The sequence below is a fragment of the Euwallacea similis genome, chromosome 28 (genome assembly GCF_039881205.1).
Source record: "Euwallacea similis isolate ESF13 chromosome 28, ESF131.1, whole genome shotgun sequence".
NCBI lineage: Eukaryota > Metazoa > Arthropoda > Insecta > Coleoptera > Curculionidae > Euwallacea > Euwallacea similis.
This window is the reverse complement of record NC_089636.1, coordinates 1,607,636-1,633,324: the sequence shown is the minus strand read 5'-3', so window position 1 is coordinate 1,633,324 and position 25,689 is coordinate 1,607,636. Positions and strand designations below refer to the sequence as shown.

Here is a 25,689-nt window from a genome sequence, read left to right as displayed (position 1 = left end):
CGGGAGCGAGAATGAAGACTATGTGTATGCATGGCAAAGTTTCATTCATGATAATAGTATAATTTAGAAGATCATTGCAAATTGCACCAACACCTTGTAATAGTCTGGTAGCCTAAATAAATAGGATGTAATCACGTGAAAAAGCCACCTGTACGATAGTAGTATATATTGAATTGAACAATTTGCTGATGATGCCGGTGTAAATTTAGAGGCAATTGCCCCTCTAGGAGCAATATTTAAATTACTATACAGAGATATTGGAAAAACGGGAAAAAAAGAAGTTTTTGGTATGATAATAGTATAAGTTCGGTGGCTCATTTGCAAACCGTAGTAGAGCTCACGTAAAAATGATACTCTTTAACGAACGCAAGGGTACTTAAACAACAGAAAGAAATGATATCTGATCAAGAGGTGCAAGTAGACAGGAGAAAAGAAAGTGGAAACACATTCATGTGTGATATTAATATAATTTCGGAGAGCTTACCTAAAATCTTATTCAAGGAAGTAAATAAGGAAATTGAAGAAGGTGGAAATACAAAAAATGAGAAACTTATATGTGATACTAGCATAATTCAGAGCGGAATTGCATCTATAGAAATAACGTACAATTTTAGTTATTAAAAAAAGAGGATAGGTTCTGGAACAATGTAAAGTCTATGATAGTGGTATAATAGAAGTAGTATGAGAAATAAGGGAAGGATGAAACTAATAGAGAGTAAAATTGAAATACAAATTATGTTTAAGACTTTTAAGAAACAAAGTTCACACATGATACTGATAAAATTTCCGAGATAATGATTTGCTGTATAAGAGTAGAATTACTAGTTGAGACATAAAGAGTGATATTTAATGATCACCCGTTAGTAAATAGAAAAACTGAATATGCAGGAAATAAGGAGGAGATAAAGCTAAATAATAATAAAATTCATAACCGAGCAGAATATCTGGAAAGTCTATATAATAATGCTTAAGCTCTAAGCCTGTTTCTGCAGTCTTGTATTCTAGTCCTTATCACAAACAATAAGTACATGATTTGTTGACTCGTAGATTAAATCGAGTTGCATTGTTCGTAGTTCTAGATAATTGATTCCTTGCCCATGTTAATACTAAAGGCTTTTATCTGTGTTACCTGAGCGTCAATTCGGTGACAGTTCTGGTAAATTAGTTCCTCAATGGCTTGATAACAGGGCGATAAATGATTCCCTGGTAATCCTTTTGATAGGCAAGGTGTAAAGTTAAAATAAGATTTAATCTTGCGGCTGAGTGCTTTCCATTTGCCACGTCACCCCACACCAATAAGCAATTAATCTTTGAGTTTTCCACCTCGTGTCTGAGAATAATTACTCTTTCGCCGGTCGACTGAGAAAAATAACGTTTTTCTTAAGTTTACGTCAGCGAACCAAAAATACCCCTGATCAATACTTCTTCCTAGTACCAATTTATTTCACACTTTCCTTTGATACATATATATTCTTTGGGTCGGGGAAACTGTTGAATCAGATCCCATTACCCTCTTCCCGATGTGAAACGGTAAATCATACGTCGTACCTCCCAAATAGACAGCCCTCTAAAGTGGAAGATGATCGATCGAGCCCTGCCAGTTACTATCGAAAAAGCTGATTTGCGAACTTCGCCATGTGTGTCAACCTTTGAATATATCCAGAATATATCCAAGAGAGTCGACGTGTATGAAAAATGGAGGAGCGTCTGCAAGAAGGGCAAATAATGCTGGCTGCCACTCGAAAATTCTGTATCAATAACCTTATTCGAATTTATTATGTTTGGGTGCACTCTTTATGCAGAGACTCTTCGTGTGAAAGTGCGATTTGTCAGCCTGCGTGGGATAAAGTTTTCAGCAAAATGGGGAGCTTCAAAGCAAGTTTCACTGTAGTGAAACTAATTTAAGCTCAGGTCAATATTTCCATATTTTTGTTCTGCCCTAACTGCACTTTGCAGCTGAGCAAAAGTTTTAATTGAAATTAGCCTTACACTAAAGCTATTGATGTAGAAAGGAGTCTATTTAGCTGATACCTGGCCCGACATAATTAAGTGCTCCACTGGAAGAAGCCGTTTTCATACAAATTTTCAGCTTTATTAAAACTTTTTAATTCGGTTTATTAACTCGTGCAAAACTGAGTGCACGCATTTAAATAATAAATATTCAGTGAGGCGAAAAGTTATGTGAGGGGATCACCGCTAAATATTTGATCGTTAATGAGTAATCCTGGTTATGTCTCAGGTGTCTCTCAAAAAGCACAAATCCCTACCACCGATTCCTGAGGTCGACACACGACGATTCCACCAAACTTGCCTTAGTTCGAAAGTTGACTGTTTTTGAAATACAGGGCGTCAAAATATTTGATCTAATGTGTATAATTGCGTGCTTTGAAGGTTTCACGGGGGAAGATGGCACCCTCTGAATTTTGATTAGATGATTTCTTCCTCAAATCCGACTCGAACATACTGCGATTTTAAAGTCCCAAAGTTTCAGTTTCTCAATCTCCGCTTTCCTTATTTTAATTCTTGGAAGTAAGCTCTGTCAGTTTAATGCACGCGAAACACTGGAGACTTAAGTCCGAATGTTCTTCGTTTCGACACTCCGAGTATTTATTATGCGAATTATCTTGTCAAAATGCGACTCAAATGCCCGGGATTGCTGCAGAGAACTTGCAAGACTTTAAATTTAATGCATCTACCGTGTTTTTTCCACTTCCGGGTCGCATTTTCGTCTGACAATATGTTAAGGCGAGTAAATACAAGAATAAAATCGAACTGTCACCTGATGATAAGCAAACAATAGCCATCTCCATCTGTAAGGCGATTCCCGAATACTTCCAGAATCCCTTGGGTGTATAAAGATGATCCACCCGATGTCTCGATTTTCTCTCGAATTTCTTCGGGTCCAATAAATGGTAAAATTTACGACTTTTTTTCTTCGACTTGAATTTAAAGCGATTTTTAGACATTTTGCGGAAAACGTGACAGATAGATAATCGATGGAGAAAACTCGAAATATTTCTATAGAGCTGGACGTATTATGATAGCTTTAACCAGAAAGTTACAATGTGGCCTAAAATTGAAATTTTCGAGACTTTTTCCAGGTTTTATGCTGCGACCGAGATCGAGCTCTGCAAGACCAAAAATTTCACGAACTCGTTCGTAAGCTTTGTGAGCTTCTTACAAATTCCTTGTTCGAACGATTTCAATGCTCAGCTATACAGGAATGAATTAATGAAGGGATATGTGCGACGTATAGAAAGGGTCTATTGAAACGACACTTTCGGATGTTTAAATGCTTGGAATTTCCTGTGCCAGACTCCTCCGGCTCTCCTCATCGGATCGGCTTCACATGAGCACTATGAGGCAGATCAAATATTTCTCTTTTGTTATATTTCACGTCCCTTACTGGAATTATGGGTGATTCACTTAAACCTTTCTCTGACTAAGATTCTGCAACACTCATTTACAATCAACCGGTATTGGTCTTTATATTATACAAGGTGTAACAGATCATCATGCAGATATTTCAGGGGGTGGTAGTACTCGGTAAAATGAGAAGATGCTAATATACCCATGGTTAAGGCACCATTTTTGATATACGGGGTAACAAAGTTGGATTTTATTTTCAATTTTTGCTATTTTCTTTCGTATTCCTATTTTTTTTAAGAGCTTCTACAAGAAAATGACGTAGGTTTCCATACAGTGTGTTCATTTGAAAACTTATCACCCCAAATATTGTAAAAATGTAAATGATATGAAAGTACTTAGTAAGATGGTTTTCCAGGTTGCGGAAGAGAACACTTTTGACGTTATCTGCGTAAACCTAATAGACACCCCTTGTCACTCCGCTACCCCCGCTTGAAAATTTTAAATGGTACCCCCCACCGAGTTGCACCTCATATTAAAAGTAATTCAGAATATAAAATATTAGCGCATTAAAAAATTTAATTTGTTAAAGCGTTTTTGAAATATCACGGAAAATTAAAAAAAAAAGTCAATTTAATATTACTCGTATTTATCACTGAGACGAAAAACATCAACTCACCCGTAGCAGATGTGTAGGAATAACGTTTTTAGACTTGTAATCTTGTCACATTTAAGTTCCTAGATGTTCAAAATGGTTTCCATTGTGTGCTAAATACAAACTGCTTGCGAATTCCTGTCGGACCCTTTGAAAAGTATCTCTAGTAATAGCCCAATATTCTGCGGTTATGCGATTTTTAGTTCATCAATATTTTCAGGATCTGATTTATAAACAACCGATTTAAGATGACCTCAAAGAAAAAAATCAAGAGGTGTTAAATTAGGAGACCTTGGAGGCCGTTCAATTGCTCCACTTCTGCCAATCCATCTACCTGGAAGTGGGTCATCAAGCCATTGTCGCACTGGCATGATATAATGTACCATGTACCACGTTTTGTTGAAAGTGTAAAATATTTTCCTTGAGTAGATAATCGCTGTTGTGATCTATTTGCGTAGCTATATCTCCGTTACATGATCACCAATTGACTTTTGTAATATATTGAGCTATATATGTCACCATCAAAATTATCATCGATAAATAATGGTCCAATTACAGTATCTCTCAATATTCCAGCACTTACATTAACTTTTTGAGGCCAGTATGGCTTTCCCAAAAAATATGAGAATTTTGGTCGCACCAATAGCAACAATTCTGCTTGTTAAGAAAATTTTTTCAATAAAATGTGCACTCATCGGAGAAACAGATATTTTTAACAACATTTGGGGTAGTGGTAATCAGTGCTGTCATGCTTTCACAAAACTCTATTCAGCGATCGAGATCATTCCCAGCCAGTGCCTGATGAATTTGCATTTTGCACAAGTGGAACTTGTGTACTTTTGTCACTTTTGCAATAGAACCAATTGAAATTGCAGTTTGACGAGACACTTTCCTAATTGATGTAGTTGGTTCAGCCACAATTTGCTCCAACACTTTAATTGTGGCAGCCTCATTCAATACTCTCGTTTGGTTTTATTTTAAATTGGTTACTGACCCTGTCGTTCTAAATGTTTCTAGAAGTTGCTTCACGTAGACATGAGACATTTTTGTGGGAGTATTTCTTGTTGAGAATTCTAGTGGTCTGTTGATTTTCTTTCTTTCTTCTACAGAATATACCATGTCAATCGAAATATTAATGTTCGCACACCATTTAACAAATACCAAATGGTAAAATCTTTGCAAAATGAGTTTCTGTCCGAAAATTATGAATAGAATCTGTCTGATCTGATGAAAAACATTTATTTATTTACTTATTGAACAGAAAAGAATGCCCGAACATCTGAGAAGTTCAAAAGCTTATTACATGTATTGGAAGTCGTGGTATCAGTTTTTTCTAGATTTTTCGAAAACTCTTTGATAAATCGAGTTTCTTAATACTTCAGTAATTTGCACTTTTAATTATCTTTAAAATAAGCTGCAACTTGGTGGGGGGTGCCATTTAAAATTGTCAAGAGGGGTAGCGGGATGGCAAGGAGTGACTTCTAGGTTTACACAGATGATGTCAAAAGTGTTCCCTCTCGATACCTATAATAGAAGACCACCTTACTCAGTACTTTCATATGTATTTCCGTTTTTATGATAATTGAGATAGTAAGTTTTCAAATGAACACACTGTATATGTATAGGGTTTTATGTTTTCCTGAGTCAAGTGCTATTTTTTCTTCGTAATTTTTTTTAGATCACCCTGCATGAATTTTGATTTCACATTTAGATTCCTTCTTTATTTCTTTAATTTTTTAATCTTTTGTATTGTTCTCGTTCCTTTCACCATTTTCGAAAAATTTACATAAATAGCTACCGATGCATATTAAAATATAAGGGTAAAGAACCAAGTAGAGTGGGGTAAGTTTAAGTTAAGTTCGAGATTAATTATGTTTTTATGGCGTTTATCATTCAGTACTTTTTTTCGTTTGATATTTCCAAAGTGTTCTTAAGGTGTTTATTAAGCGATAATGGTTGAGTTCACCAACCAAAAGTATACAGACGTACATTTGACTTATGGCCAAACCAATGGCAATTCCTATGAAGCCCGCAGACTTTACATACGCAAATATACTAATTAGATACTACCCGATTCAAGAACATATACAAATATTCACATTCAGCTATATGAAACTGGAACATTTAAGAAGTCCAGTGGTTTGAGAAGAGCAAACAAAACTACGAGAACTCCAGAAATCGAGGAAGCAGTAAGTATTGTTGAAACCGACCCTGCTACGAGCATGAGAAAAATTGCCGCAACATTAAATGTTTCATTTTTGCTAGTCTGGAGAAATTTCGAATTAAAATTCTCCTCTCTACTCCTAGTATTTTTGAAAGAGTCCGTCGGTCTATGAGGCACACAGTGGAATCTTGTATCTTAGGAAGAGGAAGACATTTTCAGCAGTTTCTATAGTTTTGTTTTTATTTAGATTCACTTACTTTTACTGTTACTTCACTGAATTAATACATATGATTCATTATTAAGAAATGCTTCAAATCTTTACTTGTTTCTTTTACTCCTTCCTTAATATGCATCGGTAGCTATTTATGCACATTTTTTGTAAATGGTGAAAAATACGAGAATAGTTCAAGAGATCAAAAAGTTAAAGAAATGAAGAAGGAATCTAAATGTGAAATTGGAATTCATACAAGGTGTTCCAAAAAAAGTTAAGAAGCAAAAAATAGCACATGACCCAGGAAAACATAAGACCCTGTATATGGAAATCAACGATTGTGATAGAGATTTTTAAAAAACATAGGGATACGAAATTTCATTAAGTTCTTTTTAAGCATATGAAAGAAAATAGCAAAAAATGAAAAAAAATCGAACTTTGCCACCCTGTATATAAAAAATTATGCGTTTTGAACCATGAGTATATCAGTACTTTCTACTTATTTTATCGAGTACTACCACCCTCTGATGCATCTGCATGGTAATCTAGTACCCCCTGTATATTGCAGATAATCATTTGTACCAGATTTAGGTTTACATGGTAATTTGCATAGGAAAATTGAAGCCTTTTGTTAACGATTTCGTGAAGTTAATAAGTTTGAACAGTCATGGCGTGCAGTAATGCCATTTTTCCGCATGACATTTTCTTTTTAAATTTAGCACGGTGACCGCATCAATTTGAACTATTCAGGAACTTCATGAAGTTAATATAGTTACTAACAAAATAATAGCTATAATGTGTGTCATATCTATTTATTTGCGTCATTATTGTCCTGTTAAACATAGTTTTCCTATCTAGGTTTGCAAATTTCACTCGCATGTGGTTATAATTTCTTTACCACATTTATTATATACTAAGCTATAAACAATATTGTGACATTAAGGAGTTTCTTAATTCTATTCTCTATAAAGGGTATTAAAAAAAGAGTGTAAAATATTTAAAAAGGTAACAGTATGGATCAAAATAAACAAAAAAATCTTAGTAAATATGGGTCCGTAAAGTAACAATTTCAAAGATATGGAATGTTATTCTTTTTTGAAAAATTTATTTGCAATTATTTATTATGTATTTATAATGTATGAACAAACAAAAGAAGCTTTCAGCAAAAACAAAAAATAAAGTTACATAAGACGTACAAAGTGCCTTTCTTTCATTTCTACGTAAGCACAACATCTTTGTCTGAAGGATATTGGAACTCTACTTAAAACTCTCTCGTTGGTTCGGATTTGTTGGCTTTTTTTTATTTATTCGTAGATGCAGCCCCTTAAGGCTATTTATAGGGGTACTGTAGTCTAGTGTTGTCAAATATCTCAAAAAAAGAAATCTAGAGGGTTTAAGTCAGGCTATTTTGCAGGACATAATACAGGTCCGCCCCTTCCTACCCATCTACATGGAAAAATTTGGTGTAAATGCTCTCTAACAGCAATTGAAAAATGAGCTGGAGCACCATCGTGTTGGAACTACATTTGTTGTCTTTGATATAAAGGAATGTCGTCCAAAAGATCACCCATTGTGTTTTGCAGAGAGTTTAAGTTAGGAGCGCCTGTTAAATCAATTTGGTAAAACAATAGGACCTAAAAACCTGTTGCCAACGATACCAATTTAAAAATTTTTTTGTGGTTAATGAAAAACGTATCTGATGTCCAGATTCCATTAAAACATGGGGATTTTCGTCGACGAAAACGTGCGTATTGTGAAAATTAATAATTCCATTTCGTATGAACCCGGCCTCATCAATAAGAAGAATATTGGCAAGAAAACGGAGGTCTTCAGTATCATTGCGTAGAAACCAGCAACAAAAAATAAAACGTCATTGATGATTCAGTGGATTTAAGACTTTTACTTTTTATACATCGTACGAATAAAGCAGCTACTCGTTGAGGAATTTCTAAAGAAAAGGAGCACTAATTCCTACTGCGACTGATATTCTCCGTACACTCATTCCTGGATTATAGTATATCTGTGCTAGAATTTCTTCTTCTGCTTTAGGAGTAGATACTGACTTTGACCCGGTATCAAGCAATCTTTAGTGAATGTTTCCAAATATACGATGTGAAGGAATTTGGTGATTTAGATAAGTTTCAGAATAAAGGCGTTCCGCTTTGGTGACAATGCAATTAGCATGACCATACATAAAATGCGTGTCGATTAATTTTGCGTTAAAGTAAATAGTGATCGCAAACTAAAACGTATGCAGCGATAATAAACTAATACTTGATGTTTATACTAGGATAAGAATATCTAGGTTTTTTCAAAAAAAGGAGGTAAAAAGAAATAATTTGTGTTTGTTTGTACATAATAAATAAATATAAAATAATTGCAAATAAATGCTTCATAAAAGAATAACCCATATTTGCTAAGACTTTTTGTTTATTTTGGTTTATAATTTTACCTCTTTAAATATTTTACTCTTCTTTTTTAACACCCTGTATGTGTCACTTTATATTATCATTTTAGGATTCATTTTAGTGTTCCTTTCGACCATGGTGGCGTTTTTTCCTTTCGTATGAAGCCAGGGGATCCTAAAGAAATAGTTGAAACAGAAAACAATCTTCACTTTTTTCGTCCTTAAAAAAACAAATCACTAATTGATAGCAGTATGAATCTTCTCTTATAATTTCGTGATAGAGAGAGAGAGAGAGAGAGAGAGAGAAAGAGGGTGAGAGAGAAAAAAGAGAGAGGGGATAGAGAAAGAGGGTGAGAGGGAAAAAAGAGAGAGGAGGGAGAGAAAGGGGGTGAGAGGGAAAAAAGAGAGAGGGGAGAAAGAAAGAGGGAGAAAGAGAGAGAGGACTGGGAGTTAAAATGTTATCTACCCCAATAAATATCTATTTCCCAATTTAGCTAGTCATCAACCATGTAAAAGAGTCGTTTATCTATTCATCTTGCATAATTCCCAGTAATTACAAAGTTAGTTATGCGTGCGATAAATAGCATTCGCCACTGTGATTCATTACTGTGCGTAGTGCGATATCATACAATTCCAAGTTTAAACCGTACGGCATGCCGTAATGAACCAGTGTGGTAAATGTTGATAAGGTATTATACATGTTATGCATGTGATATTTATTTATTTACGTGATTATCGCCCCCTTTGAAAGCAAACCTAGTCTACCAACCATGTAAAACAAGAGTCGTTTATCTATTCAAGCACCTTTCATAATTCCCAATAATTAGAAAGCTAATTAGCTTCACGAGAGAGCCCTTCCAGCCTATGGCGTGCAATTGACTCGTTTCAGTTCGCGCTTTTATCCGTGCAACTGTGATTTCATGTCTTCATTTACGAATTCTAATTTGTAGTCGTAAAAGCGTTGATTAAGTGCTCGAATAAGCAAAGGGCGAGCTCAACATGTCGTTAAAGTAATTAAAAGGAACAGACAATGTTGGCGAAAGTAGCGAGTTGATTAGTTTTACAATTTTGTTTATATTAGAGAGAGTTTCGATAAAATAGGAATATTTAATAATAAATAATTCGGTGAAGCATTTAGTTTTCCTTACTAACCTGGTTCAAATAGAAAACGCAATTGTTTATTTTTCTCTGCTGTTTGCGGAAGGAAAATTAAATGCCTCGGGGAGAGTCTACCTCGTTTTCTATAAAACGAGATACAAAATTCACATTATTAGCAAGGAAATTGTTTCGCTTCTCTGAAATTGCCGAAGAAAAAGAGCAGGAAATCAAATAGAGTTTCATTATAATTTCGCAAACAATGAAATGAAAATATTGATTAACTAAATATGTGTGAAACAAGTTAAAAGCAAGGACCCTTGACGAGCTATTGGAGCATTGATGAGCTTCGATGAATTAATTGAATACCTGTCCCAACTTCACTGGCGTACGCAGATTATTATGTTACGTAACAGTTTCCGAATAGTGAAACTCCGCTACGCAACAATGACGGAGTATTGGAGCGTTATCAACTGAACACAATAGAAATCTACTGACCGAATATGATTAAGCCTTCCCTCTGGTTGAATTTAATTATGGGTCAATTTTGATAGGAAAAGGCACAGATGGTGAGAGATTCGGGAAATAGAGCAAAGTTGGATGGGTCAACATGTGGAATTGTATAATAGATCCTTCTGTGTTTGGTATCAGGCGTCTAGGACTACACCAGATTTGTTAGGATTAAACTAAAATTTCGAAACATCTTGCACTAAAATGACTGTCGAATAGACCTGAATCTGGCCTTTTAGTTTTGCCCTTTGTCGCTATTTTTAGCTTAGTTTGTGAGATTTAACAAATAATAACGTAAAAACTAAAGAAATTTATCTCAGGGCCAGCCCCATTTGCATCAATACACGTTCAGGCTTGATTTCGCTGCGTTTGCTACAGAGCGCATTATAAATCAAGAGACTAAAGTAAGTCTTTTAATCCCGCGGTGAAGTTTACCGCCCGTCTACAGGGAGGCAGCAAATCGCTAAGGGATTAAAAGACACTTTAGTCTAGAGGCATAGTCGCTTTTTTGCACTTGCATTTTCACCTAAACTAATGTTGAGTGCTGAGTGCTGGCCCGTAGATTGATATTCTGAGGTATCTGCAAGGCATATTGTAGATTGCTCTAAAACAATAGGAAATTTAAAAAAAATCAATAATAAACATCAAATAGACATAATTAAATCGATTAAATGGTGGCTGAATTACATAAGTCCAAAGTCATGAATTTTATTATTGAAAACGCTGCCGAAGAAGCCACTACAGGACTTTTACGGAAAAAATAAAAAATAATACGAGAAACGATTTATAGACTTCAAGGAAATAAACGAAAATTATACAGCAAGCCTGTTCCTGGCATGTGTTTTGTAAGAATCGAAGCAGCTTAAGCATCGACCCTTTAGATCAAGAATTCAGTGCTGAACTTCAGAAAACTTGTTGAGTTTCCAATATTTCGATTTCTTCTGCTTTTTCTGTGACGCGATTGTAATTGTGATTCGACGAAGACCACTTGAGAATTGTTGTAAATATAATTTAGAAATAGACAAAAGTGTTTTTGTTTTATTGACTTTTTATTTCGTTACATGAATGAATGATTACGTTGAGGGGAGCAAAATTTTTTTACAGCTTTTGAGAGTAAATGATCCATTTTGGTCCCTCCTCGGAAGGAGCAAAGTGAAAGTTTAATCTTCGAAGTGCAAAAAATATATTTGCGATATGTTACATTCGAAAATATCTTAGATTCTTAAAATGGCACATGTATACATATAGGAAGGCGAAATAGCGCAAAATTTGGCTATTTTATCCTTTTGGCGACTTCACCCATTAGACTACATGCTGTTTCGGATATCCACTTTTCATTGAAAAAGCACTGAACTCAAAGAATTATTGAGTTTATTAAAAAATTTTGGCTAAAGAACTATGGTTTAAGGCGTGGACTTAACTCACCAGGTACCTGACTCCTAAGTAGTTTTCATATACCCAGTGTGCTCAAAAAATTAATTATGACTCCAAATATATTTTTGGTAATCAATTCCTGCCCAAAATTAAGTTAAGTAAATTACAGTTTTATATGCCTTGCATTCATATAGTGTGAATTCTAGGTAAGCCGTTTCTAAATCTCTGTGCTAAAGGGCCGTTACCGGAATTATGAATAACATAGCGCCTCAAAAATTCATTAAAATCATTAAAAATCATTTAGAGGTCACAAAATATATTGAATGTTTGAAATTGAAAATCTCTTGATTATTGATTTATAAATATGTAGGTTAAATTCGAAAGAAATGGAGTTTTCGGTTTGGGAGCTCTTTCTTAAAGGAAAAAGTGGGCAGCAAGAACTTGAAGGGTAAAAGAAAAAACCGCAGATTTAAAATTTCCCAATAGTTGTAGGTTAATATCCTTCTTTGAGGTTCCTCCCACATACAAATATGATTAATCAAGTTATACACTAAATCACTCGGTATATTCCTACTTACGTATGCAAAGGGTGGCGTATTTTATAAAAATGCAACTCGCCCTGGGTTAAGTGCTAATGGAAATTTCGTTCCAACTACGTGAATCCAATAATTTAGAATAACATTTCCCTATAATCTGGGGCACGAGTTTTCCACGAAGCTGTTATCTCCATACCCACAGCTTGCCATTTTATACTTTTTATTTTCCATAAACACACGTTCATGGTGTCATGGTAATACAGCCCAGTAAGACGACCCTTTTTGAGTAAAAATAGAACGAAAGCACTTATTCAGACAAAAGCTTTATCTTAATAACCTCTGCTCCATGAAAATTGGGTCTAATGAAGAATAAATCCTTGGAGGCAGGAATAAACCCACACAAACACATTACGGCTCCTGCGAAGAAGAAGCAATGTAATTTTTTTAAGTCGTTAATCAGAAAGGAGCATTAAGTGAAAATTTAATGTAAATGAAAAATGTACGTACCTTGTAAGCGTTTAGGTTCTGTACCACGCACTTCAAAATGGCATCTCGTCCTATCGAGACAGTCACGTTTTCGATGGGCTGGACGAACATTGGCCCTTCTGAAAAACAAGATATTCTTGAGATTTTTTTTTAGATACCTCTAAAGATATATCTTCCCCGTCTCGCTGTATATTTATATATGTAACCTTCTCGCAAAAGGCGTCCAATTTATCCAAATGGAAATATAGTAAGGTACCGTTAACCTCAAAGTTGCCAGGGCATTCGTTTCAAGAAACCTCAAAGGGCGAAGTATGGAGATTTAGTATCGCAATTTCCAATAATGGGATAATGCGTTCCACATAGATCACTTAAGCAATAAATGAGTGATCAAAGGCGCTTTCTGTTCTAATTAAATCCCCGTAATCCAGAGCTTGACTACAAATAACCTTGTTGGCTGCTAGTGTTCAATTGTTCAATTTTTAATTCAACACTGAGTTTATCAATTTTATTCGGGCTCCCTTTTAACGGAAAACTAATTTAGATAAAAGCCTTTTAAGGGTATGGAATCGTTTCTCGATTTAATTTACCTTTACGTTTTCACAAAGCTCGACGCTCATTTCAGAATAGTTATCGCTTCGGGGGATTTACTGATAAAAATGTAATGATTCTCATGAAATGTAATTATTATATATCTGGGGGCTTCGGTTTCGAAAATCCCTTTCATCGAAGATCTTCGGCAAAACGACATGTTTAAAGGGGAGATTTAATTAAAGGGAGGAGATTGAAAGGGGATTGAAGTGGCATGTTCAGGTAAAGAGATTACTTTAGAATCTAACATCCCTGTTATGATGGTTAGAAAACGGCATATTTTCGACTTAAGGACCACGCTCCCTTGACCACTTTGTCAGGGCGCAACAGTTGCCAGTATTCAAAATAATTAAATTATTCCAATGCGCTAACAAACGAGCCTGAATAGTACGATATAAGGTAGAAAGGCAATACGAAAAGTAAATTATCCTCGATCTGGGACTAGTGATTTATGGTCTCCAGAGGACGATCAATCCATGGATAATTATTTTAAATCCACCTACCTGCTTTATTTCTATGTTATTTAGCACATCCGTCTTGTTTGCTACGGGTAATAAGATTAAATTTCCATTAAATGTTTCGAATTTAAGTACTGTGTGCGATATACTGGTGATATTTTATTGGTGCACTCTACAGTGTCTGAAGTAGGTCATGGAAAGATTCACAATGAAGTGACCAAACATAGAACGTTTATAATGGGAGTAAGCAGGTTCGAAGGCACTCTTAGGGTACCATCATGAAGAATTAGTCAGGAACGCCCTAAAAACATTAATTCGCCGATATATGGAGTGTAAATATGACGGTCGGTTGAGATGTGGCCTCTGTCATTGTTGAGAAGTTGTAAAAGTCACGTCATCCCTTGCCTCCTCGCCCATCGTCTCCTCATCTAAAATCACTTTAGAATATATGATAATTTGACTAGATGTGAAAAAGCGTCTCTAAGTGGTCCCTAAAAAGCCTACCAGTAGCAAGAGTCTGTTTACCTAAGTTTAGCAATTACCTTGAAAATTGAAGGGGCTTGTAAGGGATTTTTTTGGGATTCTAATAACGTTTCTAAAGTTTCGAAAATTATTGAAAATTTGCAACTTTTACGTCAATTTTAATGAACAATTTGGTATTATGAAAAATCAACGTCACTATGTATAAAATTCACAGATAATTGCCAAGGAAATTTGAAGAATTTCTGAAAGGATCCTTTGCAACTCTAGACAGGATTTTTTTGCAAACTCCCCTTCAGCATCTAAAATTCCTGAAAAAAAATCCCGAGAAAATTTAAGGGATTTCAATTTTTTTGAGCCTGTAACAAGCATTCCAAGGATTCCTGGGAATATACGAATTTACATATCTGAATTCCTGAAGGAACTTTGATATCCTACATTAAAAGAGAAGAAGAAAAGGAAATATCCAAAATTGATGAATCTTATTTTTATTTCTGCAGCTTCTGATTTTCAGAATTGTAGAGAAGAAAGAAATTTTGGAATAATGCGGATTTATGTCATTGCATGTTTCGCAATTTCAACTTTAAGACCACGAAGGAGCACCTATAAATTCTAAGTTTTATAATTATCCAGGAAATTTAAGACCATTTTATGTGTCTTCAGGGTTAGAGGGAGCATTCTATGGATTTTTAAGGTTATACGAATTTTTATCAATTCCTGAGGAGCTTTATGAACGTCGAAAGTAATGAGGAAAGACACTTCTAGCTAGGCTGTTAAGCATCTAAAATTGGTGGAAAGTTCCTCTTTTAATTTTACGCAGTTTTCGAAGATTTTACAAAATATTCAAATGTTTTGAGAGTAGAAAATTTTCTACCAACTTTTGCCATTTTGTGAATTCTTTATGGATTGTGCGTTGTAGTCAGAGACATAGAGCTAACCTGAACTAACCAGAAACGGCTCCTATATCACCCTATTCTTTCTAAAATTTAGTTATCAATTTGTCCTGAAAGTTCCACAATTCCCCAGTAAGTTTAAAGCGCCCTGGCGAATATTTTTTTCTGAAAACATTTAGGAATTCTTTGTCAACTAGTGGAGAACTGCGACTTAAACCTGTGAAACTCTCTGCCATTAAGAATCATCAAAATTTTCCTTTTTCTCTTCAAAGCTTCATAATTTTCAAAGAAATTAAATCCTTTTGGAGATGTCTTGGGAATTGTAATAAGATTTCTAATTACCTGCTTGTGGGAGTAAGCGAATTCTTAGTTAATACCCCGAGGACGTTTTGAGATCAATAAGAATTATTAGGATTCACCTCTCTCTCAAAGTTGCTGCCCTAAATTTGATGCTTTCTAAAAATTTTTAGGTCAGATCTTTTACATATACAGGGTGTTTGGTACAGCGGCAGAATATTTTCAATGCGAGATAAATGGGACTATTTTGAATCTATATGTATAATAATATTTATCAGTATACAATCTATCTTTAAAATATCGGCTTTATTAGATTTTTTTTTGAAATGATTGAATTAATATAATTAAGTTTTTCTAGAAAAATATTCTCAATATGCACATTTACAAAGTAAAACAATAATTAATTATAAATTATTATTGCAAACAACTATGTAGACAAATTAATGTGTTAAGGTACTTTGGTTCCAATTTATTCTTTCGTCTTAAATAAAATTTTCTCCAATGCAGCTCTAACTTAAGAAATTTAAATATACTTAAAAACTTTTCTATTGTATATTCCTTCGAATTGTGTATGACATTGTGACCTAATTATAGATGACAAAACTAAAACCAAATTGAAATATTACAACAAGAAAATAAGCGACATTAAATTTAAGTAAGTATTAAGAATTTGAAAACTTCTAGCGCTAGTTCTAACTTAAACAATAATACTACTAATTAATTTTATTTTCAAAATCAGACCCTCCATTTCTAATGCATTTACGTACTCTATTTCGCATTTCAGTTTTCTTGAGCTAGCACCGCATTGGAGAAAATTTTGTTTAAGATGGAAGAATAAATTGGAACCAAAGCATTTTAACGCATTAATTTATCTATACACTTGTTTGTAATAATAATTTTTAATTAATTATTAGTTTGGTTTGCCAATATGCACATTAAGAATATTTTGCTAAAAAAACTTGTAACAACTCAACAATTTCATATAAACATCTAAAAAGTCCGATATTTCAAAAACGATGAGACTTTGTATAAGGATAAATATGGTTATATAGATTCAAAATGATCCAATCTATCTCGCATTGAAAATGTTCTATCGCTCTATCAACCATCCTGTATATACAGGATGTTTCATAAAAAACGAGTGAAACTGTAACCCAGTTATTTGCGAACGGATTTTGATGAACTAAGAACTAAATAAAATGATATTGTTCAGACTACTAAATAACTTCAAAGTATATTTTTTAATTCAATTTCTTCTACTTCAGGTGTCAACTTCAGAATTTTAAATAGATCTCCGTATTTTTTTAAATTTTTTAATAGAAAGTATTTTTCTGGATTTGATGATGTATGGCAAGTTGATGTTTAAACCACTTTTCACTGGGAAAAAATGAAAACATTGATTTCTTTGGCACTAATATATTGTCTTAAATATTTCAAATAGCTTTTTAAAAGATCCATAGCGTCGTAAATGGTCTTCTAAACCTTTAAATTTATTACAACTACGTTATTTTCTATTAGGAACACGGGTAAAATAAAGATGTACTGGTTCCTTAGAGTTCTTATTTGGTATAAGAAAAAGTAAGTTCCGTTTTCTAATAAAGGGCCTAACGCATACTGTATGTATTTCGTGTGAATCGGCTTAATATGTATTTGAAAGACCTTAATGGTAATCTCAAATTGCACTATCGATCATTCAATGAAAGTATTAAAACATTTAATATTTCTTTGATTGAAAATGGATGGTTTTGAACCTAGTAAGCGCTATTTACGGGAAGTTTTGTCATATTTCTATAATTTAAAGAAATCCGCTGCTGAAAGTCATTGTCTACTTGTAAAAGCTTACGTTGAACATACTCTATCTGATAGTATGTGTAGAAGATGGTTCAGACAATCCAAAGAAGATATTTTTAATGTTGAAGACACAGAACGTGAAGATAGGCCAAAAAAGTTTGATGGACAGTTGGAAGCATTACATAATGAAGATCCCTGTCAAAATGAAGCAGAATTGGCAGCAGCATTAAATGTTGAACGATCAACTGTTGAAGAACGTTTACAAGTAATGGGACTTGTTCAAAAACATGGAAATTGGGTCCCACATGAATGAATCGAAAAAGCATTTGTGAACGGCTGCTTCACAAACAACAAAGAAAGGGTTTTTTACATAGACTAATTACAGGAGATGAAAAATGGATTTATTGTGAGAATCCTAAACGTAAAAGAGCTTGAATAAAGCCTGGTGTGATTGGTCCATCGCAGCCAAAGCGCGATATTCATTGTGACAAGGTTACGCTTTATATCTGATGGGATATGAAAGGTGTTGTATATCATGAGCTGCTGAAACCTTCCGAAACTATTACTGGCGATGTGTATCGACGACAACTAATTCGTTTAAAGCGAGCTATTGAAAAAAAAACGACCTGAATGAGAGAATAGACACAACAAAGTAATTTTTCAACATGACAACGCTAGGCCACACATTGCTCAACCGGTTAAAAACTACTTAGAAGGGCAGAAGTGGGAAATATTACAGCACCCGCCATATTCACCCGACATTGCTCCTTCAGATTACTATTTATTTCGATCGATGCAGTCAGCCCTTAGTGGAGGATGGTTCCGTTCTTATGAAGACATCAAATATTGGCTTATTAATTGGATTGCTTCCGAAGACAAGCACTTCTTCAGGGATGGAATCCGCAAATTGCCAGAAAGATGGGCAAAGATTGTAGCTTCAGATGGAGCATACTTTGAATAATGTACTTATATCATATAAGTGCTAAACACACGTTTGTTTTTACCAAAAAAAAATGGAACTTACTTTCTCTCATACCCAAATAGTTTTGGAAATATGGTTTAAGTACATCTGTAATTTCACTGTTCATTTTCAAATATTTTCAACTGAAATTGACTTGATAATTCTCGCCAATAATGACACCAATAACTATTTTAATAGCAGTAAACAACTATTTTACAATTATCAGACTTACAACTGCTCACAGAAAATTATTGTGAAGAATTATGTGATTCCAATGGTTAAGGGCAATTTTATCTTGTCCCTTTTCGCTGGATCCTAATGGGCTCCACTTGTTCCTGACGCCAGGCATCTTTGGACAGAATAAAACAACGGGATAACATGGGATGAAATGCAGATGACCACTACAGGATAACACAGATGGTCCCACGAAGCTATAGATGACTATATAACTCATACTGTTCAAATGTTTCAATTTTTTTCGGTTAAAAATTGTTTTTACATTAACTCGTTATACGTCATTAAATTTTAAAAAATTATTTTTATCAAAATATTAAAAAAAAAGAGTTCTATTTAAAATTCTGAAGTTGTTATCTGAAGCAGAAGAAATTGAATAAAAGAATCAAATTTGACGTTATTTAGCAGTCCGAACAATATCATTTTATGTAGTTTTTAGTTTATCAAAATCCGTTTATAAATAATTGAGTTATAGCTTCGCCTTTTCTTATGAGGCAGCCGGTATAATTTGATAATTCCTCAGAAATTCTGAGGTTTTTATTGGGGTTATGGAAATATTGGCAAACTCCTTTTGGATTATGAGTATTCTTTTTCAATATCTAAGTAGCTTTGAGCTGGTACTAGGAATGCCGGAATCTGCTTAGGAATTTGAATATTCCTAGTGAAATATAAAAACCTATTGAGACATCTTCCTGGCTATATATGATTTTTTGATGGTTACGCAGGATTTTGTCGAGCTCAAATAATTCTAAAACAATAATCAAAGTTCAGGTTAAACGTTATCAGCTTCGCTTCAAAGTTTCCTAATCCTAGAAGAAGGAACTTTTGGTAACTATCCTTGAGATTGTAGAAAGCTTTGATTAATTGAAAATTTGCGATAAATTTATATAGAGAATACAAAGAAAACTGAATATAAACCTAAATATGTTAAAATTGGTCAGAAGTTTATGTTATTAATTTGGCAATTCTTGAGACAATTTAAGCAGAACCATTGGGATAGTTGATAACTTCGTTAAATTAGTAAGACTCCTCAGAGTTTTCAGTAATTTTATAAGGAAATTTGATGCGTTTTTAGAGGACACTTGTAACTCGGCCCTAAAGCCTGCAAAATTGGCGAGTTGAAAATTTGATAATAACCGAGGAAATTCAAGTCTTCTAAAGGCCGAATAAAGGCAAGAAGAAATGCTACAGTGGAGCTGATTTCAGAAATAACGGAACATACATTTCCATGAAATCTTTGCTGATGCTGACATGTTTTCACCAAATAGCTTCTGCAAAATTTCTAATTAAATATTCACTTTTTGTTGAGTGAAAAACAGCAAAACATCTTGGTAATTAACTAAAAAGCTTCCTCTGTAGCGTATTAAAAACTGGAAATAAAAGGACAGCTTCTAAAATAATTACTCAGTTTGCACGGTCTTCAAACAAAGCCTGTTTTTATCCAGGAAAAACAGCGGGATCAAATGAAGCCCGAACTTATTATGTCGTCATGAAAAATTAAACACTTCTTTTGTGTTTCACTAATAAATGCTTAACTTCAAGTGAGTGGGGAGCTTTTTTGTCAGGTTCCAGGTTTACTCGATTAAATTGCTTTAACATGTGGAAGGAGAAATTAATTAATAACCGCAGTATTTGGTGTTTACTCGAATCAAATTTATTCGAGGGCACAGACCAAGTTTTATCGCCGCACTTACTTAATTACTAACTTACATAGAAACTCCGGTTGAGTTAACTTGAAGGGGATCCCGGAGCGAGAATTTAATATATCAGCCCTCGCCAGCTTCAAAAGCAAGTTATCTAATACTGTTCTATTGGCAAATCAGCTTCGGCCGTTGAATACGAAATTACTGAGTGCTGAATATGCAATACAAGTTTAATTGATTTTCATAGATGAGGCAAGTTCCAGGCTTTTTTGTTCCCTAATCAAAGGCATCAGTTTAAAGTTCTGAACAAATTCGCAAGAGTTAAAAGCGTTGGAAATTTGTAACGCTTCAATTCAAAGCTTCGTCAGTTAAGAAATAATAATTAAGAAGTTTGCTAACCGAGTTAATGTTCAAATTAGCATCTGCTCAAGTTTTGATTAATTGCGAAGTAGAACTGAAAATAAATGGTGCTTATCGAACATGAAACAAAAATCTCTCTGAAGCTCTAAATTTTCATGCCAGAAATTCAGGCTCAGGATCGATACGCCCACCTATACTAACTAGTAAATTACTGCACTTTCCGAAATTGGTAATAAAAAGCTGCTGCAATATTGCATCTAAATTTTTAACATCGCATTTACCATGGAATACGAGCTTCGCTATCTGTCCGGGCGTATTTGTGCCGCCATTCGTAAAGCTCCGTGATGGTGGGCTTTTCGAGATACAGCATAAAGTAACATAAAGGCATTTACAATGTTCCGGATTGCCTCTAGTGAATCACTCTATCTACTATCGTAATTTAGGAGCTTTCGCGAAATTCTGTTAACAAGCGTAGGCATTCATTTCCTCAGTCACTTCATTAGCGACTACTTCATCAGTCAGCTTCTTTTGAACTGTCGAAATAGCTGTTTACGTAAGTAATTACTGATCACATGGTCATGTGTAATGTAAGTTGCGCAAAATAGCTTTTAGTCTTGAGAGTTTCACACACGATTTTTGCTAATTTCATGGCAAGATGAAGAAATGAGAACCTTTTTCGAGCTGCGCTCGGTATGTGTAGAACAGCCGCAATTGTCAAGTTGTTGGGCTCGTTTATTAACTGAATTGAGAAATATTCACTAATAGTCGCAGAATGAACCTCTTTTCGATTACAAAAACTATAGCTTCATTTGGCAAAATTTTAAAAATGTGTATATGGTAATTTATGCATAATTTACATTATACAATCCTTCATGCATGAATTTTCGCCAAATTTATATGTACATGTTAAGTGTATTAATACTATTGTCAAATTGAATAATGTTGCGAAATCTCTATTCGAACAGGATGAATCATTTTGTCGTCTTTTTATTCCAACTTCAAGACATTTTCTGCGTGAATTTTATCTAGCATTCAAGGTAGCGATAACCAAAAATAAGTAAGTAAATATTTAAACAAATAAAATAACACATCAATTTTATTGAAATAGTTCAAAAAACAATATCTGCAAATTTATTCGTTGTGAATGAAACAAAAACTTTAATTTTCTCTTTATAGACTCTCATTTGCCACCACTAATCTTATCGACCGATGATTGACATATAGGGTGTTTGAAATTTTAATACACAAACTTTAGAAGCTTTTTCTACGTCTAAAAATAGACCTAGGTTGCAATAAAAAAATTAAAAATTATACGTTTTTTCGCGTGCAGTAGCAGCTCATTCCAAGTTTTTTAAAAAACAATTAATATACCATTAATTTTTCAAGAAATTAAAAATATTTCCGGATTCGCTATTCATTTTTTAAGGAAAAAGCTCTCTCCAGTCGTTTAACAATTTAATAATAAGTCCGAATATTGGTATTTTACGCTGCATTTTGCACAAAAATAGATCACTCAGAAACCATTTAATTCATCTTTCAACAGTTTTTGGGTCATATCGCATCTAACTTTTCTAAGATCAATAATAGTGGTGTTATGGCTTTTTCGAAATAGTACAAGATTGACAAAAAAATTACGACAGACAATAAGAAAATTCAAGTAGGGTGCATTTTGTTGCTACATATTTGATGATGAACATCGAGGATGAAATGTAAAGATCTGCCATATACCTTTAGACTTTTTCTGGCAGTTTTTTGATTACGGCCTTAGAAGAGAAAAATTTAATTTATTTTTTGAAAGTACAATTTTTCCGATTGTCCATCTATTTACTTGGCAATATTTTTTAATTGCTATATTTACGACTTAAATCTAGTTATTGGTTTGTCTGCTATATTTATTTTTAATTTAATAATATTAATTAACTTATGAATTAAATTTAAAAAATAATTAACTAAACTTTTATTATACAGGGTGTCCTAGTTTTAGCGGTATTTAAATTCAAATTGTAATACAAGAAAAAGTTTCCACTGGACTTGTTTTATTGTTACTTTGATTTGATGAGATAAGATAGATAAGAACAAATTACTGTAGTAATTTAGATGTAGAAATTTCAGCACTCTGTATCAGAAAGGTCATCAAACGTTAGATAAGGCGGCACAAATTTTCTTCAGCCAACAATTAGTACGTTAAAATCAAGTAGAGATGGAAGGATGATTTAAATACAAAAATTAGATAGCTGAAATACAAAGGGAAAAAAGTAAATGTGTAAACTAAATATTAATGGACAACATTAGATGTTTTTAAGTTCATAAGTTTGTAAAATTCGATATTTTCTTAATTTAGGTAAACCAATTTGTTCGTTGCGATTTTGCTTATATTTTTATTAAACAAATAAGTGACTATTAAACTACACGAATAACAAGCAAAAAGATGAAAATATTAATGAAATTATCCATTTCTGTACATGTTAAATCGGATTTTTTATTAACAAGAATCCTATTTAGCCCTAAGCCAAATGTCGTCTATCTTTTCTTACTTTTTTTGGTAGTAAACCAGCTGGAAGGAAACATTATGAATCCTTAACTGGTAAGGCAACAAAAAGGTTTACTACACAATCCAATTAGATGGTCATTTCATATCCAGCGCTTTTGTGAGATATTAAATGTCAAGAAGTTACACATCTCGCCTCAGCGGACTACTGAATATTCCTGTACAAAGCACTATGTCTATCCAAAATAGTTATTCCGTTACCAAACACAATATCCCGTTCGAACAGGGATGTTATAACATGCACATCCAATTTACATTAAATAGACATGATGAGGAGCTGACAAGCGCTCCGTGTTGCTACATTGCTCTGCATTAGCAATGATTATTAATAAAAAAAATCACCTGCGAGCAGATAATTAATTTGAAGAAAATTAAGTTTAAATAACACATTCATCGGATCGAAATTCGCGTAGTTACGGACGTGAGAATAGAGAGTACACCGAGAGTTAATTTCCAACTCGTCGACAGCAACTTCAAAGGGATAAAAAGGTGTTTTGAGTCGGAGTACCTTCAAAGAGGTTTTAATTCGGACAGACAATGCTGGTTTGAAATTAAACATGCCGAGAGTTCTATTGTTCGAGTTGTGCAGGGGTGTTGGATTAAGCCCAACAAATCCTGGAATGATAAGACCTCGAAGAGCGATTGATGAAATATAAATTACTGCCTGTAGAACTCGTATGTTATTTTTCAGATTTTATTTCATGAGGGGAAGCACCTACTTGTGAGATATATTCTCTAAAAAACATGCACTGACACAAAAAAATAGGAAAATCAAAGACAGCCCTCAGTTACAGCAGTTTGTGAATTCTTCCACTGTCTTGCCACACGTTGAAAATTTATTCAAAGTCTCCAAGAACTGTCCACAGTAGTGTTACTTGACACTTGAATGTGTGGCAGTTATTGGAAAAGAATTAACAGAGTTTCCTCATAAAATATTTAAGGACATGGGGAACTTCATCTCTGCACGTTACAGTTTTCAAGGGATTTACAATTTTGTTAGTGATTTTTATCATTTTTTAAAGGTTTTTCAAAAATCCTGATTAATTTTCCCGTACTTTTCTACAAATGATCCAGCAGTTTTGTCCTTTTATGTAGATCTTTGGAAGACCTCCCTTCAGGTAAATTTCCAGTCTATGAAAAATTTGGAATTTTCTGCGAAATGTTGAATTCACATAACCTAAAAGACTATTTTGGTACTTTTGTCCACTTCCGCGATTTCTTCGAAAGAAAAGTTCGTGACTAATAAAAGAATCTGTAACGTTATGGGATGTTTGACATTCTTTTGCGAAGCACCGAGGGGAATATGAAAGTGTGGCAAAACGAATGGGTTTTAGTAGGTAGTCACCTGTGAGTACGTGAGTCTCACACTTCCAGATCCAAAAAGACTTTACCATTAATGGATTCCTCATTTTCAGGAAATTACTCCAAACATTGAAACAGTTAGTATTTTATAGCAAATTTTATATAAAAAATTTGATAAACAATATGAATAAATATATGGTAAATATAATAAATATACATTATAAACATATGATGAACTCAGGTTTACATTACTTCTATAGAACACATGTCTGTGATATGCAACAGCTGGGTGTTATGATCAGTTTTGAATAAATCTTTTAAGGAAACTTAAAAAAACCTGAACTTTCTAATCCAAAACGGTTTAAAATCATCCGAGGCACACAACAGTGAGATATAACGAAATAAAGTCAAACTTTACTATAGAAGAGCCAAGTCAAGTGTCTAAGTTTCAAATAATTCAGTTTTTAAATCAAACGAAATATATCATAAAAGTATCACATTTCTGGACTTGTTGCATCCTTATTAACGAGAGGTAAATTTGAACAAAACTTTCAATGTTTCCAGAAAATGGTATAAATCTTGTTGGGTAAAGTGCTAGCACACATGATGAGAACTTCAGTAATTTAAGAGATTGTTTTCAATTTGGTTTTGAAACTAATTAACCCAAGAACTCCTTTCTTCTTTTTTGGCAACAAAAATCATGTATAAAGGCGACTTTGTCCGGAAGTCCTAGTTTGCCTCAATAGAAAATGTAACATCAAGCCAAATCCAGCTGGATGAGAATGATTGGACCTCTAAAGGCTAATAAATAAATTAATCCTAAATGAACTCAATGTGCAGGGCGCATCGTCATCGAAAGTTTACACAACATTTAACATGTCCAGCCCTGTTTATCCGACAGGAAATACATAACACTTGACACATTCAATACATCCGGCGAAATGTACGGTATTTGGTCGGTAAATAATGATATGCATTAGCCGTGACGTTCCGAGTAAATTTATACAATGTAGACATCCATTATGGAGATGTGCAACTCTTGGTTCAGTGTGGAATTTCAATCTGAGCATCATCGCGAAAGCCCGCCATTTGTGTCATTTGTCTAGGGATGAAGATATTTATTATCAGGGAGAATATAATAATTGCAGCGAAAATAATGTATAACTTTTGGGTAGTTTGCACGAGCGCAAAGTTGTCAAAAATAATCGCAATGTACATAATTGCACTTCTGCAAATTACTGCTGAAATTCACCGATAATTGGCCTGGCGTAACAATGGGCAGAAACATGAAATTTGACATGAATTGAATTCCTACTTTCATTATAAATTT

At 34.0% G+C, this 25,689-nt stretch overlaps 1 protein-coding gene across 1 annotated transcript in view; it reads right to left on the bottom strand.

Annotated features, from left to right (window-relative positions):
• The window catches only part of LOC136417471 (neurotrimin-like), a 33,842-nt gene that overhangs the window by 7,716 nt on the left and 437 nt on the right, over positions 1-25,689 (bottom strand). The window contains exon 2 of the mRNA XM_066403172.1: positions 12,826-12,923. Within this exon, the coding sequence (XP_066259269.1) occupies positions 12,826-12,923 (98 nt within the window). The remainder of the gene's footprint in view (positions 1-12,825; positions 12,924-25,689) is intronic.